Raw genomic sequence first — 14255 nt, 5'->3', positions numbered from 1 at the left:
CTGACGTCCCCCGTGTATCTGATGTGGGGAGATGTGTGTCTGTGACGCCCCCTGTGTATCTGATGTGGGGAGATGTGTGTCTGACGTCCCCCGTGTATCTGATGTGGGGAGATGTGTGTCTGTGACGTCCCCCGTGTATCTGATGTGGGGAGATGTGTGTCTGACTCCCCCCGTGTATCTGATGTGGGGAGATGTGTGTCTGTGACGCCCCCCGTGTATCTGATGTGGGGAGATGTGTGTCTGTGACGCCCCCCGTGTATCTGATGTGGGGAGATGTGTGTCTGACGCCCCCCGTGTATCTGATGTGGGGAGATGTGTGTCTGACGCCCCCCGTGTATCTGATGTGGGGAGATGTGTGTCTGACGTCCCCCGTGTATCTGATGTGGGGAGATGTGAGTCTGACGCCCCCCGTGTATCTGATGTGGGGAGATGTGTGTCTGTGACGCCCCCCGTGTATCTGATGTGGGGAGATGTGTGTCTGTGACGCCCCCCGTGTATCTGATGTGGGGAGATGTGTGTCTGACGTCCCCCGTGTATCTGATGTGGGGAGATGTGTGTCTGACGCCCCCCGTGTATCTGATGTGGGGAGATGTGTGTCTGACGTCCCCCGTGTATCTGATGTGGGGAGATGTGTGTCTGACGTCCCCCGTGTATCTGATGTGGGGAGATGTGTGTCTGACGCCCCCCGTGTATCTGATGGGGGGAGATGTGTGTCTGACGCCCCCCGTGTATCTGATGTGGGGAGATGTGTGTCTGACGCCCCCTGTGTGTCTGACACAACAGAATCATCATGAAACTCCCCAAACTGAAGTACCACTGTGAAGACACGGGGGGGTTGGAAGGCGCCAGGTCCGCTAGCTGAAACCGCATGGACCAGAGATCATCCTGCCGAAGCCCTCTCTCCTCTCCTTTTAATGTGGGTGTAATGCTACTCAGACAGCACAGGGTGAGAGGGTGAAACAGTGTGACAATGCTTTACTGAACCTCAAAACAGGCGAATAACATAGAAGAATGGTGGCCTTGATTGATTATGTAATCTATTTGCATAGATTTCCTCCTCTGTTTTAAAAATCAACAAACTATCTGGGCTAGACAAAGTGTAATCAGCATATCAGCAAATATCACTATTCATCATGGAGAAGCGCACACCGTGTTACATCAGATATCCGCTTACACGCCAATATTCCGGGGTGACACAAACAAAAGAACCAGAAATCAACACTGAAATCCAAAAGCCAACATACAGATGACAAGTCCATGCTTGGTTTGTTAAAAAAAAGTCGTCTGGGTAATTTAGATATAATCTGGTTTCTTCACAATCACTTTGACTCACAGATGTTTTCATCACTACACTCCAAATGTAGTACAAGATGTTGGGGGTTATACCAGGATGCACCCGAGCCCACAGCACGTGGTAACCGGCTCCACTGTACCATTATACGTGATTATATACTATCCAGGGGTCATGTGACCGGTATATACTATGTGTACTAATATCAGGTGTTATATCCAGGGGTCATGTGACCGGTATATACTATGTGTACTAATATCAGGTGTTATATCCAGGGGTCATGTGACCGGTATATACTATGTGTACTAATATCAGGTGTTATATCCAGAGGTTATGTGACCGGTATATACTATGTGTACAAATATCAAGTGTTATATCCAGGGGTCATGTGACTGGTATATACTATGTGTACAAATATCAAGTGTTATATCCAGAGGTCATGTGACCGGTATATACTATGTGTACAGATATCAGGTGTTGTATGCAAGGGGTCATGTGACTGGTATATACTATGTGTACAAATATCAAGTGTTATATCCAGAGGTCATGTGACCGGTATATACTATGTGTACAGATATCAGGTGTTGTATGCAAGGGGTCATGTGACCGGTATATACTATGTGTACAAATATCAAGTGTTATATCCAGAGGTCATGTGACCGGTATATACTATGTGTACAGATATCAGGTGTTGTATGCAAGGGGTCATGTGACCGGTATATACTATGTGTACAAATATCAAGTGTTATATCCAGAGGTCATGTGACCGGTATATACTATGTGTACAGATATCAGGTGTTGTATGCAAGGGGTCATGTGACTGGTATATACTATGTGTACAAATATCAAGTGTTATATCCAGAGGTCATGTGACCGGTATATACTATGTGTACAGATATCAGGTGTTGTATGCAAGGGGTCATGTGACCGGTATATACTATGTGTACAAATATCAAGTGTTATATCCAGAGGTCATGTGACCGGTATATACTATGTGTACAGATATCAGGTGTTGTATGCAAGGGGTCATGTGACTGGTATATACTATGTGTACAAATATCAAGTGTTATATCCAGAGGTCATGTGACCGGTATATACTATGTGTACAGATATCAGGTGTTGTATGCAAGGGGTCATGTGACCGGTATATACTATGTGTACAGATATCAGGTGTTATATGCAAGGGGTCATGTGACTGGTATATACTATGTGTACAAATATCAAGTGTTATATCCAGAGGTCATGTGACCGGTATATACTATGTGTACAGATATCAGGTGTTGTATGCAAGGGGTCATGTGACCGGTATATACTATGTGTACAAATATCAAGTGTTATATCCAGAGGTCATGTGACCGGTATATACTATGTGTACAGATATCAGGTGTTGTATGCAAGGGGTCATGTGACTGGTATATACTATGTGTACAAATATCAAGTGTTATATCCAGAGGTCATGTGACTGGTATATACTATGTGTACAGATATCAGGTGTTATATCCAGGGGTCATGTGACTGGTATATACTATGTGTACTAATATCAGGTGTTATATCCAGGGGTCATGTGACTGGTATATACTATGTGTACAGATATCAGGTGTTATATGCAAGGGGTCATGTGACCGGTATATACTATGTGTACTAATATCAGGTGTTATATCCAGGGGTCATGTGACCGGTATATACTATGTGTACAAATATCAAGTGTTATATCCAGAGGTCATGTGACCGGTATATACTATGTGTACAGATATCAGGTGTTGTATGCAAGGGGTCATGTGACTGGTATATACTATGTGTACAAATATCAAGTGTTATATCCAGAGGTCATGTGACCGGTATATACTATGTGTACAGATATCAGGTGTTATATGCAAGGGGTCATGTGACCGGTATATACTATGTGTACTAATATCAGGTGTTATATCCAGGGGTCATGTGACTGGTATATACTATGTGTACAAATATCAAGTGTTATATCCAGAGGTCATGTGACCGGTATATACTATGTGTACAGATATCAGGTGTTGTATGCAAGGGGTCATGTGACCGGTATATACTATGTGTACTAATATCAAGTGTTATATCCAGGGGTCATGTGACCGGTATATACTATGTGTACAGATATCAGGTGTTATATGCAAGGGGTCATGTGACTGGTATATACTATGTGTACAAATATCAAGTGTTATATCCAGAGGTCATGTGACCGGTATATACTATGTGTACAGATATCAGGTGTTGTATGCAAGGGGTCATGTGACCGGTATATACTTTTTATATCACCGTTTTTTCTCCTTTGTTTTCAGTGCGAAGCAGCTCGTCCGCGGGGAACCCAACGTCTCGTACATTTGCTCTCGGTACTATAGGGCCCCAGAGTTGATCTTTGGGGCCACTGACTACACCTCCAGCATAGGTAAGGCGGGGGGCCACGTCTGGCTTGGGGGGGGGTGGGGGGGCCACGTCTGGGTCTGAGTTGGGGCCACTTCTGGCTTGGGGCGGGGGCCACGTCTGACACGGGGGGGGGGGGGGGGGAGTCACGTCTTGCTTGGGGTGGAGGTCACATCTGGGTTGGGGCGGGGGTCACATCTGGCTCTGGGCGGGCATTTCGCTGATGTTTCTACTGCCTTTCTCCTCCAGTGTGACTGGTGACGGGGTGGGTGTTGGGGTGCTCCCTGGACAGTGGGGCCCCCGCCTGCCGCACAGACTGATCTAGTGCGGGTTCCGCGGGTCATGTACCTCCGGCCGGCGCTGTGTGATGGCTGCTGACCGCTCCTCATCTCTGGCGCTGCAGCCTGTACATCGCTGAACCCGTATAATGTAAATCACCCGCCTGTCTGCGGCAGCCATGCTCTTCACACCTGTCGAGGCTGCGGCTGGAAAGCATGGCTTCTGATCGAGGCGGCCAACAGCATGGAGGTCTGTACAGTGGTGTCCTATCGCCTCATCCTGCAGTCACAGCCAGAGCTGTGGAGCCTCCGGTCACACACTCACTGCAGCCCCCCGGTCACACACTCACTGCAGCCTCCGGTCACACATCTCTGCAGTCCTGGGAGTCTACGGCACAACGCGTCACCCGGGCATTTATTGGGCACGGTACTCAGAGATGGCGGCTTTGCTACCGCTCAGACCTGACGCCTGTTCTTTCCTTCCTTAGATGTGTGGTCAGCGGGCTGCGTGCTGGCAGAGCTCCTCCTGGGTCAGCCCATCTTCCCCGGGGACAGCGGCGTGGATCAGCTGGTGGAGATTATCAAGGTGAGCGCTGCGGCCTCCGAGGCTGTCATTTCCTGACCCCCCCCGCGTCCCACCCGCGGCCTCCACCTCAGGTTTGCATGGTGTTGGTCATTCCTCCCTATTAAAATGTGGAAGGGTTGCATCTGTGCTGCCCTCTATTGTCACGTTTTGGTATTGCATTGCTGCTGCTGCTGCTGGCAGTGAGATAACATATGGGGGGCTGCTGATTCCTCCCCAGCTGTCTTGAATCTGCTGTGATCCCACTTCATTCTACTTACTGTCAGCCTCTTTTTCCACTTTCAGCCCTCGCTCTTCTCTCAGCGTCGTCACCTGGGGGCTTAACGTTAGAGCAGATGTCCCCCTGGGCATAGACGTGAGGGGCCGTCATGTAGGGGTCGGTATATTGGTGTAAGTCTCTCCTATGTCGGGCATTAATGGTACAGTAGGAGCGGTGTGATGTAGCAGAGCCGGACTGTGTGCAGCCATGGTCGGTATCTCATTCAGTTGATGGGGTGCGACTATACAGCGGCCGGCGTTCTCGGACCCCTTCTTGGTTTCCCGGTGACTGGCGGCGCACACATCTCAGATCCCTCTCAATGACTTCGATCTCCCCCATAGCTTGTGTCACCTTGTCCTGCGATGTGCCGGGGTTGGGGGGATACGAGGTAATGGTGTCAGGCTTGTCTGGGGCTAGTGCCCGGTGAGTGGGGTCCCTGTGATGGTCTGGTCACATTCTAGGCTGGCGGGCAGCGTACGCCGCTGTGAGCGCAGCCAGTCTGCGCATAGAAGGGTCACCTGAATGTTGGAAACTTAGGTATCAGGTGACGGCCTCCAGCCGCTGCCATGTTTTGGGATGAATTAAGGTTGGGGGATCACTTCACCCCCATGTTCTGGGCACAGAGCTGTGGAACCTTGGCCACTGCTGTCTAATCTCATGGCGTTCTGTTGCAGGTCCTGGGGACACCAACGCGGGAGCAGATCCGAGAAATGAACCCCAACTACACAGAGTTCAAGTTCCCCCAGATAAAGGCGCACCCCTGGACTAAGGTGAGACCCTCGGATGCTGCCCCCGACCTCCCTGACAGCTGACTGTAGGAGTGGGATCTGACCTCTGCCTCCCGGTGTGGGGAGAGGAGCGGCACGGTGTCCGGAGGGGGACGGTGTCCGGAGGGGACAGCTGACGGCCCTGGTGCAATTCTGGGAGTCCCTTAACCCCTGTGTGATACATCAGAACCCCCGGCCCCTGTGCATGGCGCTTCTGGGGGCCTGATATATCCGTGTCATGCAGTCTCCCTGTAGGTGGGTGTGATGAGACCCACCATGTAGACGCTGCAGTACATGGTGCCGCTGGGAGGGGGTGTGAGACCCAGCAGGGAGACCTCGGAACCCCACTATGGGGTAATGTGGGGGGGTTTTCAACCTTGCACCATCCACACCATCTCATTGACCTCCCCACCAGTTCCCGGCCCCCCTCCATCTCATCTGCTCCATGACAAAGATTCACAAACCGCACACTCAGTCAGATCTATTTTTTTTTTTTTTTTTTTTATTTTTAAAGGGTTATGTCTTTTTGCAGGTGTTCAGAGCCCGGACCCCCCCGGAGGCCATAGCGCTGTGCAGCCGGCTGCTGGAGTATACCCCCACCGCCCGCCTCACCCCGCTGGATGCCTGCGCACATTCTTTCTTTGACGAGCTGCGAGACCCCAACCCCAAGCTCCCCAATGGCCGTGAATTCCCTGCACTGTTTAACTTTACCACTCAAGGTAGATACCGGCGACGCCGCATCGTGGAGACACTGCCGGGTGCAAACTACAGGGAGCGGGCAGCACCGTCTCCCCAATACCTGCACCCTCCGGGTACAAATCCTACACTTAATGCAAGAGAACTGATCAGAGGGTAGAAACCTCCTCCTCCGCTGGACACAAGCAATGTCATGACACCCCGATAATAAGAGGCTGACCCCAAAATGTCAGCGGTGCACAATGCTTCTATCTAGTCTGTGGACAATACTGGAGGTCGCCTGTGAGGGGCAGTCACGAGCATTCTCTGCACAGAGAGGAGACGTCAGCCGGACCCCAAAATGGCCTCACATATCAGTCCTCTCGTGATCAGCAGCTTACAGGTCACATGAAAACCACAGATTCAATGTGTACAGTTGTGGCCAAAAGTATTGACACCCCTGCAATTATGTCAGATAATACTCAGTTTCTTCCTGAAAATGATTGCAAACACAAATTCTTTGGTATTATTATCTTCATTTAATTTGTCTTAAATGAAAAAAAACAAAAAGAATTGTCCTAAAGCCAAATTGGATATAATTCCACACCAAACATAAAAAAGAGGGTGGACAAAAGTATTGGCACTGTTTGAAAAATCATGTGATGCTTCTCTAATTTGTGTAATTAGCAGCACCTGTTCGATAAAGAATCTCGACTAACATCCAAACAAGTTCAAGCTGCCCTGCAGTCCGAGGGTACAACAGTGTCGACCCGTACTATCCGTCGACATCTGAATGAGAAGGGACTGTATGGTAGGAGACCCAGGAAGACCCCACTTCTTACCCCGAGACATAAAAAAGACAGGCTGGAGTTTGCCAAAACTTACCTGAAAAAGCCTAAAATGTTTTGGAAGAATGTTCTCTGGTCAGATGAGACAAAAGTAGAGCTTTTTGGGCAAAGGCATCAACATAGAGTTTACAGGAGAAAAAAAGAGGCATTCAAAGAAAGAACACGGTCCCTACAGTCAAACATGGCGGAGGTGCCCTGATGTTTTGGGGTTGCTTTGCTGCCTCTGGCACTGGACTGCTTGACCGTGTGCATGGCATTATGAAGTCTGAAGACTACCAACAAATTTTGCAGCATAATGTAGGGCCCAGTGTGAGAAAGCTGGGTCTCCCTCAGAGGTCATGGGTCTTCCAGCAGGACAGTGACCCAAAACACACTTCAAAAAGCACTAGAAAATGGTTTGAGAGAAAGCACTGGAGACTTCTAAGGTGGCCAGCAATGAGTCCAGACCTGAATCCCATAGAACACCTGTGGAGAGATCTAAAAATGGCAGTTTGGAGAAGGCACCCTTCAAATATCAGGGACCTGGAGCAGTTTACCAAAGAAGAATGGTCTAAAATTCCAGCAGAGCATTGTAAGAAACTCATTGATGGTTACCGGAAGCGGTTGGTCGCAGTTATTTTGGCTAAAGGTTGTGCAACCAAGTATTAGGCTGAGGGTGCCAATACTTTTGTCTGGCCCAATTTTGGAGTTTTGTGTGAAATGATCAATGTTTTGCTTTTTGCTTCATTCTCTTTTGTGTTTTTTCATTTAAGACAAATTAAATGAAGATAATAATACCAAAGAATTTGTGTTTGCAATCATTTTCAGGAAGAAACTGAGTATTATCTGACAGAATTGCAGGGGTGTCAATACTTTTGGCCATGACTGTACATACATTACATTACTGATCCTGAGTTACCTCCTGTATTATCCTCCAGAGCTGCACTCCCTATTCTGCTGGTGCAGTCACTGTGTATATACATTACTGATCCTGAGTTACCTCCTGTATTATACTCCAGAGCTGCACTCACTATTCTGCTGGTGCAGTCACTGTGTACATACATTACTGATCCTGAGTTACCTCCTGTATTATACCCCAGAGCTGCACTCACTATTCTGCTGGTGCAGTCACTGTGTACATACATTACTGATCCTGAGTTACATCCTGTATTATACACCAGAGCTGCGCTCACTATTCTGCTGGTGCAGTCACTGTGTACATACATAACATTACTGATCCTGAGTTACCTCCTGTATTATACCCCAGAGCTGCACTCACTATTCTGCTGGTGCAGTCACTGTGTACATACATTACATTACTGATCCTGAGTTACATCTTGTATTATACTCCAGAGCTGCACTCACTATTCTGCTGGTGCAGTCACTGTGTACATACATTACATTACTGATCCTGAGTTACATCCTGTATTATACTCCAGAGCTGCACTCACTATTCTGCTGGTGCAGTCAGTGTGTACATACATTACTGATCCTGAGTTACATCCTGTATTATACTCCAGAGCTGCACTCACTGTTCTGCTGGTGCAGTCACTATGTACATACAATACATTACTGATCCTGAGTTACATCCTGTGTTATACCCCAGAGCTGCACTCACTATTCTGCTGGTGCAGTCACTGTGTACATACATTACATTACTGATCCTGAGTTACATCCTGTATTATACCCAAGAGCTGCACTCACTATTCTGCTGGTGCAGTCACTGTGTACATACATTACATTAATGATCCTGAGTTACATCCTGTATTATACCTCAGAGCTGCACTCACTATTCTGCTGGTGCAGTCACTGTGTACATACATTACATTACAGATCCTGAGTTACATCCTGTGTTATACCCTAGAGCTACACTCACTATTCTGCTGGTGCAGTCACTGTGTACAAACATTACATTACTGATCCTGTATTATACCCCAGAGCTGCACTCACTATTCTGCTGGTGCAGTCACTGTGTACATACATTACATTACTGATCATGAGTTACATCCTGTATTATACTACAGAGCTGCACTCACTATTCTGCTGGTGCAGTCACTGTGTACATACATTACATTACTGATCCTGAGTTACATCCTGTATTATACCCCAGAGCTGCGCTCACTATTCTGCTGGTGCAGTCACTGTGTACATACATTACATTACTGATCCTGAGTTACATCCTGTATTATACCCCAGAGCTGCACTCACTATTCTGCTGGTGCAGTCACTGTGTACATACATTACTGATCCTGAGTTACATCCTGTATTATACCCCAGAGCTGCGCTTACTATTCTGCTGGTGCAGTCACTGTGTACATGCATTACATCCTGAGTTAGATCCTGTATTATACTCCAGAGCTGCTCTCACTATTCTGCTGGTGCAGTCACTGTACATACATTACATTACAGATCCTGAGTTACATCCTGTGTTATACCCCAGAGCTGCACTCACTATTCTGCTGGTGCAGTCACTGTGTACATACATTACTGATCCTGAGTTACATCCTGTATTATACCCCAGAGCTGCGCTCACTATTCTGCTGGTGCAGTCACTGTGTACATACATTACATTACTGATCCTGAGTTACATCCTGTATTATACCCCAGAGCTGCACTCACTATTCTGCTAGTGCAGTCACTGTGTACATACATTACATTACTGATCCTGAGTTAGATCCTGTATTATACTACAGAGCTGCACTCACTATTCTGCTGGTGGAGTCACTGTACATACATTACATTATAGATCCTGAGTTACATCCTGTTATACCCCAGAGCTGCACTCACTATTCTGCTGGTGGAGTCACTGTGTACATACATTACATTACTGATCCTGAGTTACATCCTGTATTATACCCCAGAGCTGCACTCACTATTCTGCTGGTGCAGTCACTGTGTACATACATTACATTACTGATCCTGAGTTACATCCTGTATTATACCCCAGAGCTGCACTCACTATTCTGCTGGTGCAGTCACTGTGTACATACATTACATTACTGATCCTGAGTTACATCCTGTGTTATACCCCAGAGCTGCACTCATTATTCTGCTGGTGCAGTCACTGTGTACATACATTACATTACAGATCCTGAGTTACATCCTGTGTTATACCCCAGAGCTGCACTCATTATTCTGCTGGTGCAGTCACTGTGTACATACATTACATTACTGATCCTGAGTTACATCCTGTATTATACCCCAGGGCTGCAATCACTATTCTGCTGGTGCAGTCACTGTGTACATACATTACATTACTGATCCTGAGTTACATCCTGTATTATACTCCAGAGCTGCACTCACTATTCTGCTGGTGCAGTCACTGTGTACATACATTACATTACTGATCCTGAGTTACATCCTGTATTATACTCCAGAGCTGCACTCACTATTCTGCTGGTGCAGTCACTGTGTACGTACATTATATTACTGATCCTGAGTTACATCCTGTATTATACTCCAGAGCTGCACTCACTATTCTGCTGGTGCAGTCACTGTGTACATACATTACATTACTGATCCTGAGTTACATCCTGTATTATACTCCAGAGCTGCACTCACTATTCTGCTGGTGCTGTACCTGGTGAGGCTGGGAGATTGTCTTCCCGCCATTCTATAGTTTCTTCCTCCTTTGATCCGTCTTTCTTTCTTTCAGAGCTGTCCAGTAATCCCTCGCTATCGTCTATCCTAATCCCGGCCCACGCTCGGAACCAAGCCTCCGTGTCCACCCCCACGAGTTCCACGGCGACATCAGGTGAGATACCGGCCCTGCAGTACTGATGAGCTACGTCCATTGTGTGGCCCCTGATGGGGCTGTGTAAACAGTGACGTGATGTTGGGGGCCACCAGGTGTGAGTGGCTGCAGTGGTCTTCATTGAACATGATGGGCATGTAGCCGGGTGTGTTGGCCATCGTTTGTTGTCACCCAGGCTGCAGAGCGACGCTCCCAAACAAATGTGGGGTCAGCAGAGTGGGGTGAGTCTGAGTGCCAACATCTCTGGGTGTCTGGGCTAGTGAGGGGTTAACTGTCAGCATCCCTGGTGGTCTAGGGCAGTACAGGAGTTGTCATTGCAGCCTGTTCAGACTGGACAGGTCGATGGCCTACCATAAATGTGTGAAATTTGCTACCCCCTGAAATGTGTGGCCCTGGTGGGGTGGGGGAGTTACATTGTGAAGGTATTAGTGTTCTAGTACTGCGGAAAGTCTAGGATGTAATTTCCCCCCAGACCCCGGTCCACCCCCTTCCCCCTATAAGGGTTGCACCCTGGTCCCCTTCTTCCCCACCACGAGTCACACCCTGGTCCCCTTCTATCCCCTGTGAGGGTCACACCCTGATTCCCTCCTATCCTCTGCGAGGGTCACACCCTGGTCCCCTCTTATCCCCTGCGAGGGTCACACCCTGGTCCCCTCTTATCCCCTGCGAGGGTCACACCCTGGTCCCCTCTTATCCCCTGTGAGGGTCACACCCTGGTCCCCTCTTATCCCCTGTGAAGGTCACACCCTGGTCACCTCTTATTCCCTGCGAGGGTCACACCCTGGTCCCCGCTTATTCCCTGTGAGGGTCACACCCTGGTCCCCTGTCATCCCCTGTGAGGGTCACACCCTGGTCCCCTGTCATCCCCTGTGAGGGTCACACCCTGGTCCCCTGTGAGGGTCACACCCTGGTCCCCTGTCATCCCCTGTGAGGGTCACACCCTGGTCCCCTGTGAGGGTCACACCCTGGTCCCCTGTCATCCCCTGTGAGGGTCAGACCCTGGTCCCCTGTCATCCCCTGTGAGGGTCACACCCTGGTCCCCTGTCATCCCATGTGAGGGTCACACCCTGGTCTCCTGTCATCCCCTGTGAGGGTCACACCCTGGTCTCCTGTCATCCCCTGTGAGGGTCACACCCTGGTCTCCTGTCATCCCCTGTGAGGGTCAGACCCTGGTCCCCTGTCATCCCCTGTGAGGGTCACACCCTGGTCCCCTGTCATCCCCTGTGAGGGTCACACCCTGGTCCCCTGTCATCCCCTGTGAGGGTCACACCCTGATCCCCTGTCATCCCCTGTGAGGGTCACACCCTGGTCCCCTCTCATCCCCTGTGAGGGTCACACCCTGGTCCCCTCTCATCCCCTGTGAGGGTCACACCCTGGTCTCCTCTTATCCCCTGTGAGGGTCACACCCTGGTCTCCTCTTATCCCCTGTGAGGGTCACACCCTGGTCTCCTCTCATCCCCTGTGAGGGTCACACCCTGGTCCCCTCTCATCCCCTGTGAGGTTCACACCCTGGTCCCCTCTCATCCCCTGTGCGGGTCACACCCTGGTCCCCTCTTATCCCCTGTGAGGGTCACACCCTGGTCCCCTCTTATCCCCTGTGAGGGTCACACCCTGGTCGCCTCTTATCCCCTGTGAGGGTCACACCCTGGTCGCCTCTTATCCCCTGTGAGGGTCACACCCTGGTCGCCTCTTATCCTCTGTGAGGGTCACACCCTGGTCCCCTGTAAGGGTCACACCCTGGTCCCCTGTGAGGGTCACACCCTGGTCCCCTCTTATCCCCTGTGAGGGTCACACCCTGGTCTCCTCTTATCCCCTGTGAGGGTCACACCCTGGTCCCCTGTCATCCCCTGTGAGGGTCACACCCTGGTCCCCTGTCATCCCCTGTGAGGGTCACACCCTGGTCCCCTCTTATCCCGTGAGGGTCACACCCTGGTCTCCTCTTATCCCCTGTGCGGGTCACACCCTAGTCCCCTCTTATCCCCTTTGAGGGTCACACCCTAGTCACCTCTTATCCCCTTTGAGGGTCACACCCTGGTCCCTCTCATCCCCTGTGAGGGTCACACCCTGGTCCCCTCTTATCCCCTGTGAGGGTCACACCCTGGTCCCCTGTCATCCCCTGTGAGGGTCACACCCTGGTCCCCTGTCATCCCTTGTGAGGGTCACACCCTGGTCCCCCTGTGAGGGTCACACCCTGGTCCCCCTGTGAGGGTCACACCCTGGTCCCCCTGTGAGGGTCACACCCTGGTCCCCCTGTGAGGGTCACACCCTGGTCCCCCTGTGAGGGTCACACCCTGGTCCCCTCTCATCCCCTGTGAGGGTCACACCCTGGTCCCCTCTCATCCCCTGTGAGGGTCACACCCTGGTCCCCTCTCATCCCCTGTGAGGGTCTCGTTCGGCCCTTTGTGTTCTCTGGACGTGGTTTGTTTTGATTTCTCTATTTTGTAATTTAGACTCGAACCCCGGGGACCGCGGGCCGACCAACACCTCCGCCACGGCCTCCGCCTCCAACTCCACCTGAGCCAATACTCGAAGCATGTTCTGCGCACGGACGAGAAGGAAACGGGCAAAGTAGCAAGAGGGTGGGGAAGGCGAGAGGGGCCACGCTCGCCCTCTTGTCCCCGGACTCTTCCACCAAACACTGGCCACATTTATCAAGAAAAAAGAAAATATATATATATACATAAACTGTAAAGGAAGCGCCACGCCCCACGACGTGGATTTTAGTGGTTCAGTTTTTTATTATTATAATTATTATTGTTATTTAACCTTGTAAAATATCTATAAATACTGCAGGATTCTGTTATTTTTTTCTTTTTTTCCCCTTTTTTTTTTCGTTTCTTTTACTTTCACTCCACAGGAGTGTTCCTGTGCGAGGGGTCCGCCCCTCCCCCACTCTGGCCGCAGCAGAGGACGGCTCGCTGACTGGCCGCTGCCACGCTGGTCTCCACTCGTCTGTCATTTTGCTGTACATTGTGCGCTCAGCGGGTTCGGCTCCTCCATCTTCACACCGGATAGAATCTCGGAGTGCCTTATTGTGAGACCCGTGACCGCCCCTCCGCGCTGCGCCCACGGCCCCGCCGCGCGCTCCTCTGCCTGTCCGGCCTTTTTTTTTTTTTTCTTTTCCCTTCCAGCGCTTGCAGACACGTCTCAGTTTTTATGTTTTCCTGTTGTGTTAATTTTGCCAAATGTACGGGGGGGGGGGGGGGGGGGGGGAGGATTTGAGAATGTGACTTTTCATTGGCTCTGACTTTTCAATTCTCTGATTGGTTCGCTCATACAGAAGGTTGGCTCTGATTGGTTCATTATGTAATGTGGACTCTTACGCCCCTGAGCAGCTCACTTGGGCATTAACTCTTTGCTGGACTATTATTGCCCCCATGTCGTGTTCTATGCCACTCAGAGCACAACGGCCGTTTACCGTCCCCCTGCT

At 50.0% G+C, this 14255-nt stretch overlaps 1 protein-coding gene across 2 annotated transcripts in view; it reads left to right on the top strand.

The window, feature by feature from the left end:
* GSK3B (glycogen synthase kinase 3 beta) overlaps positions 1–13628 on the top strand; it is a 71790-nt gene extending 58162 nt beyond the window's left edge. The window contains exons 6-11 of one of the 2 annotated variants that reach the window (XM_073576969.1): positions 3601–3707; positions 4449–4546; positions 5477–5572; positions 6084–6288; positions 10727–10825; positions 13276–13628. In XM_073576969.1, the coding sequence (XP_073433070.1) occupies positions 3601–3707; positions 4449–4546; positions 5477–5572; positions 6084–6288; positions 10727–10825; positions 13276–13343 (673 nt within the window). In that variant the 3' untranslated portion in view covers positions 13344–13628. The remainder of the gene's footprint in view (positions 1–3600; positions 3708–4448; positions 4547–5476; positions 5573–6083; positions 6289–10726; positions 10826–13275) is intronic. The other variant, XM_073576971.1, reaches the window with a different exon arrangement.
* The last annotated feature ends 627 nt before the right edge of the window (positions 13629–14255 follow it).

Source organism: Dendrobates tinctorius, unplaced genomic scaffold (assembly GCF_039654945.1).
Source record: "Dendrobates tinctorius isolate UK_male_01 unplaced genomic scaffold, ASM3965494v1 ptg000054l, whole genome shotgun sequence".
Classification (NCBI taxonomy): domain Eukaryota; kingdom Metazoa; phylum Chordata; class Amphibia; order Anura; family Dendrobatidae; genus Dendrobates; species Dendrobates tinctorius.
The sequence above is the reverse complement of the archived record's forward strand: the minus strand, read 5'-3'. Positions and strand labels throughout refer to the sequence as shown.